Source organism: Dendroctonus ponderosae, unplaced genomic scaffold, assembly GCF_020466585.1.
Source record: "Dendroctonus ponderosae isolate FM_Combo_2020 unplaced genomic scaffold, Dpon_F_20191213v2 Dpon_F_20191213_1, whole genome shotgun sequence".
Taxonomy (NCBI): domain Eukaryota; kingdom Metazoa; phylum Arthropoda; class Insecta; order Coleoptera; family Curculionidae; genus Dendroctonus; species Dendroctonus ponderosae.
The window spans coordinates 34,439,219-34,442,687 of NW_026017110.1; the positions used below are offsets into that span (position 1 = coordinate 34,439,219).

General features: G+C 31.9%; 1 protein-coding gene across 1 annotated transcript in view; it reads left to right on the forward strand.

Moving 5' to 3' along the window:
* Nucleotides 1-2,030: 2,030 nt before the first annotated feature.
* The window catches only part of LOC109541249 (NADP-dependent malic enzyme-like), a 51,815-nt gene continuing 50,376 nt past the window's right edge, over nucleotides 2,031-3,469 (forward strand). Inside the window, exon 1 of the mRNA XM_048670282.1 lies at nucleotides 2,031-2,258. Within this exon, the coding sequence (XP_048526239.1) occupies nucleotides 2,065-2,258 (194 nt within the window). The 5' untranslated portion in view covers nucleotides 2,031-2,064. The remainder of the gene's footprint in view (nucleotides 2,259-3,469) is intronic.

Here is a 3,469-nt window from a genome sequence, read left to right on the forward strand (position 1 = left end):
TATTTATTTTTATTTGAGGAGGTTACAAACGGACTTGTTAATGGAAAATCATATGAAGCTGTACGTTTGAATCAGGAGCGTTATCTGAATTACACAACGGCGGATCATACTTCAAACACAACATACTTTAAAAACGTTTTCAGGAATTCACGTTCGGTTCAGGAAAACAAAAACTTTTAATAAAGCTAGTAGTAAGAACCGCAGAAAGCATTTTATAATTCGGTAAAATTATAAAAGCAGGCAAATTGTTGACGTTCTGGTATAAAAATACTCAATTTTCACAACAGTTTGTGACCAAAGGAAAATCCACATACAATACAGGAATTATATTTCCAAAAGCAGAAAATTTTTCTTTGGTAATGAGTGAGCAGGATTAATTGGAGATTATTCGATAGTCTCATTCTTTCTGCCGCATTGATTAAACGGTGCTTAAAATGGTTAAAATGTCGGTTATAGATAACGGTGCCTCGGTACACTTTTTGTACTAGCGCGAGGGTTTTTGAACCAAATTCTTAATAACTGTTGGATAGATCCGGAAGGGCCTCAACCATAAAAATATCTCAAAAATTGTTGGTCGTGATTTTTTATAAAAATTTATTTTTTTGTAAAGATTATAGAGGAACTAATTTTTTTGCGAAAACTAAAAAAAAAACTGATCCAAGTACACTTAGTACTACGTAATAGTTATGACTTCTCAAAACAGAAAAATACAAGTAGGTCCTCAATATGTAACAACACTACTAACATCAAATTTACGTTTTTCATGTTACAAAACCCACAAATAAATCTATCAAAAAAATAAAATTAATCTTTGAACACCCTGTACCTCGGTAAGCAAGGCCCTGTGGACTTTTTTTCTTAAAAAGACTGAGAAATCTCCATGTAAAATATTCGAAATTTATTAAAAGAAGACCCGGAATCAAAGAACGTTTTTATTAATTAGGAGTTAAAAGTGAACAGCAATCATATTACAAAGAAACTGTTCTTTCAACGGATGTATCTGCGCAAAATCCTTAGAATTAGTAACTGAGAAATAAAACATAATTGGTTCGCAATTGGATTTAAGTAAGTAATATTTAAAAATTTACTTAATTTATTCAGAAAAGTCAACGAAAGCAGTCATACAGTGGTCTAGGTTATCGTTTTTGGTCGCGATCAACTCGCAGTTCTTTATTAAAATTTGGTATACAGTAGTTTTCGAGGGTGACAAATTTGATTATCAAGTTAGTTTTAAGTCACTTCATAAAGGTACCTTCCGCGGCAAATGATTCGCTTTAAATCGACCTAACTGTTGGTTGGTATAAGATCAACGGTTTTTGAGATATTTTCAATTAAAGTAACCAGTGCGATACATTAATAGAAAAAACTGTATATTTGTGGACAAAATAAAAAATTTCAATAAACCAAAATACACTAATTAAACTTCTAATAAATCTAAGACTGATTAGCTTTTGACAAAAGTTGTTATAAATGACGTTCATTAACTTCATTGCATTTAATTACATGGCTATTTAAAGATTTTCAAATGCAGTGAGAAATGAACTGGGCCTCCGTGCTGAGTCAATGTTAGTTTTTGCAATTACGAAATGCAAAAATAGTGTATTTAAAAATCCAAAAAATATTATGATACAAAACCTGCTAATAGTTAATTTCTACAGCTGTATTTTACAAACTTCTGTATTTTCTGCCAAATTGAGACAGTTGTGAAAAAATTTAAGAAATATTTCTGAGAAACGTTTCCCTAATGTTTTTTTCGATGTCAGGCTTTGTTCAATTTTTAATACATAATTGTATTTTTAAAACTTTAAAGGTTTTCTTACTTTGAAGAATAAAAACTGTTATTTATTTGGAATTGATCACGCAGTAAGCTTTAAATTATCAATGTACAATCCCTCGTAAGTTAATTGACAATACATTTACTTGGCAAATGGTGAAAACATATTGGCGGGGCATGCAAATTATGAATTAAAAATAGATCCAATTATTTGTATAACATGTATGTAACATTAAACTGATAACGGTTTTCAAAACAAACGCCTCCGCTTATCAGTTCGTTCCAGAGACATGGTCGCGAAATCGGGTATAAATCCAGGCAAAACTGCTAAATTCTTGTACAATTTACATATTTATGATAGACTAACTGGCTTTCATCTTAGTGGTGATAGAGTGAACACGCAGAAAAAAATGAGCAGCAGACTTTTCCAATACTTAACGCAGCCAGCTCATGGAGTTGAAACCAAGAAAAATGCAGCGTATACGTAAGTCATGTTTAGTTGAATACTAAGAGAAGCTCATCAATCTGGAATCTTCCTAAATCAAAGTTTACTTAAAGGTTTTCTCCTTGAATAATTAACAAATTGTACGTACTAAACGCAAGTGTTCATTAGCAAGTGCAAAGTCTTTGAGATGCATGTTGCTTTAGAAAAGGGCCGGTTTTCAAATATTCTAAAAAATGTGAAAGCCAACTAGTATTTTTATTCCAGTTTTTACCTTGTAGTAGCTGAAAATAGCAACTATTTAACAAAAGCCAATAATGATATAAAATAAAAAAGAAGTATTTTAAAATTAACGTGTTTATAATATAATATTGGTTACTCCGATCCATTTTATACTCATTAAAATAATGTTTATTTAATATATTGAATTATCCAAGTTATTAACAGTTGAACTACATGATTACCTATGCAATACAACGCGCAACATTGGGTTTTAAAAAGTATTATTGTATTGACGGCAAAACCCTGTACCACGGGAGAGACATTTTTAAAATGTTTTTGTAATGTACAGGGTGTGTTTAGTTACTCGGTTAGAATCAATGTTGCATTTTTTAAATATAATTTTGTTAAAAACGATTACGATACGATTCAAAATTGGCGTCATTCCTTCTAAGGGGTGATAGAGGCTCCCTTGGGGAGTACTAGAAAATTTCTAGAAGATATTAACAGTTGAAGATCGAATTTTAACTTTGTTATTAAGCATTATTTTGAAATTGTTCCATGTTTAATTGGTAGCATATTGGAATACTACGAAAAAATTACGCTCTTTGCTTCAAATCACAAAAATTTGCGATATCAAAAAAGTACTCTTCTACAATTTTTTGATGAAAAGGTACAGCGGAAATGATGTTTTTTGTCATTAACAGATAGTTACAGGTGGATTGCCCTTGTCCATAATAACAATAATTTGTCAAACTTTGACTTACTTTGAATTTCCTTTTACGAATTTGCTGATCTGCGATTAGTTCAGGGGAAATGCTACAGTAACATAGCAAAAGCTGAAAGAACTCACGCCAACAAAGGGCGAGGAGAGTGGTTCCAGGAAGATAGTGACGGCAATAGATGTTCAGGTTCCAGGCACAGAGGAACAAGTATTGGACATAACCGAATCAGGTCCTTCCAGGGGCACTCAGAGCACAATAACTGACACTTTACCAAGCATCAAATAAATACTGAGGAAGGGCTACGTTCCT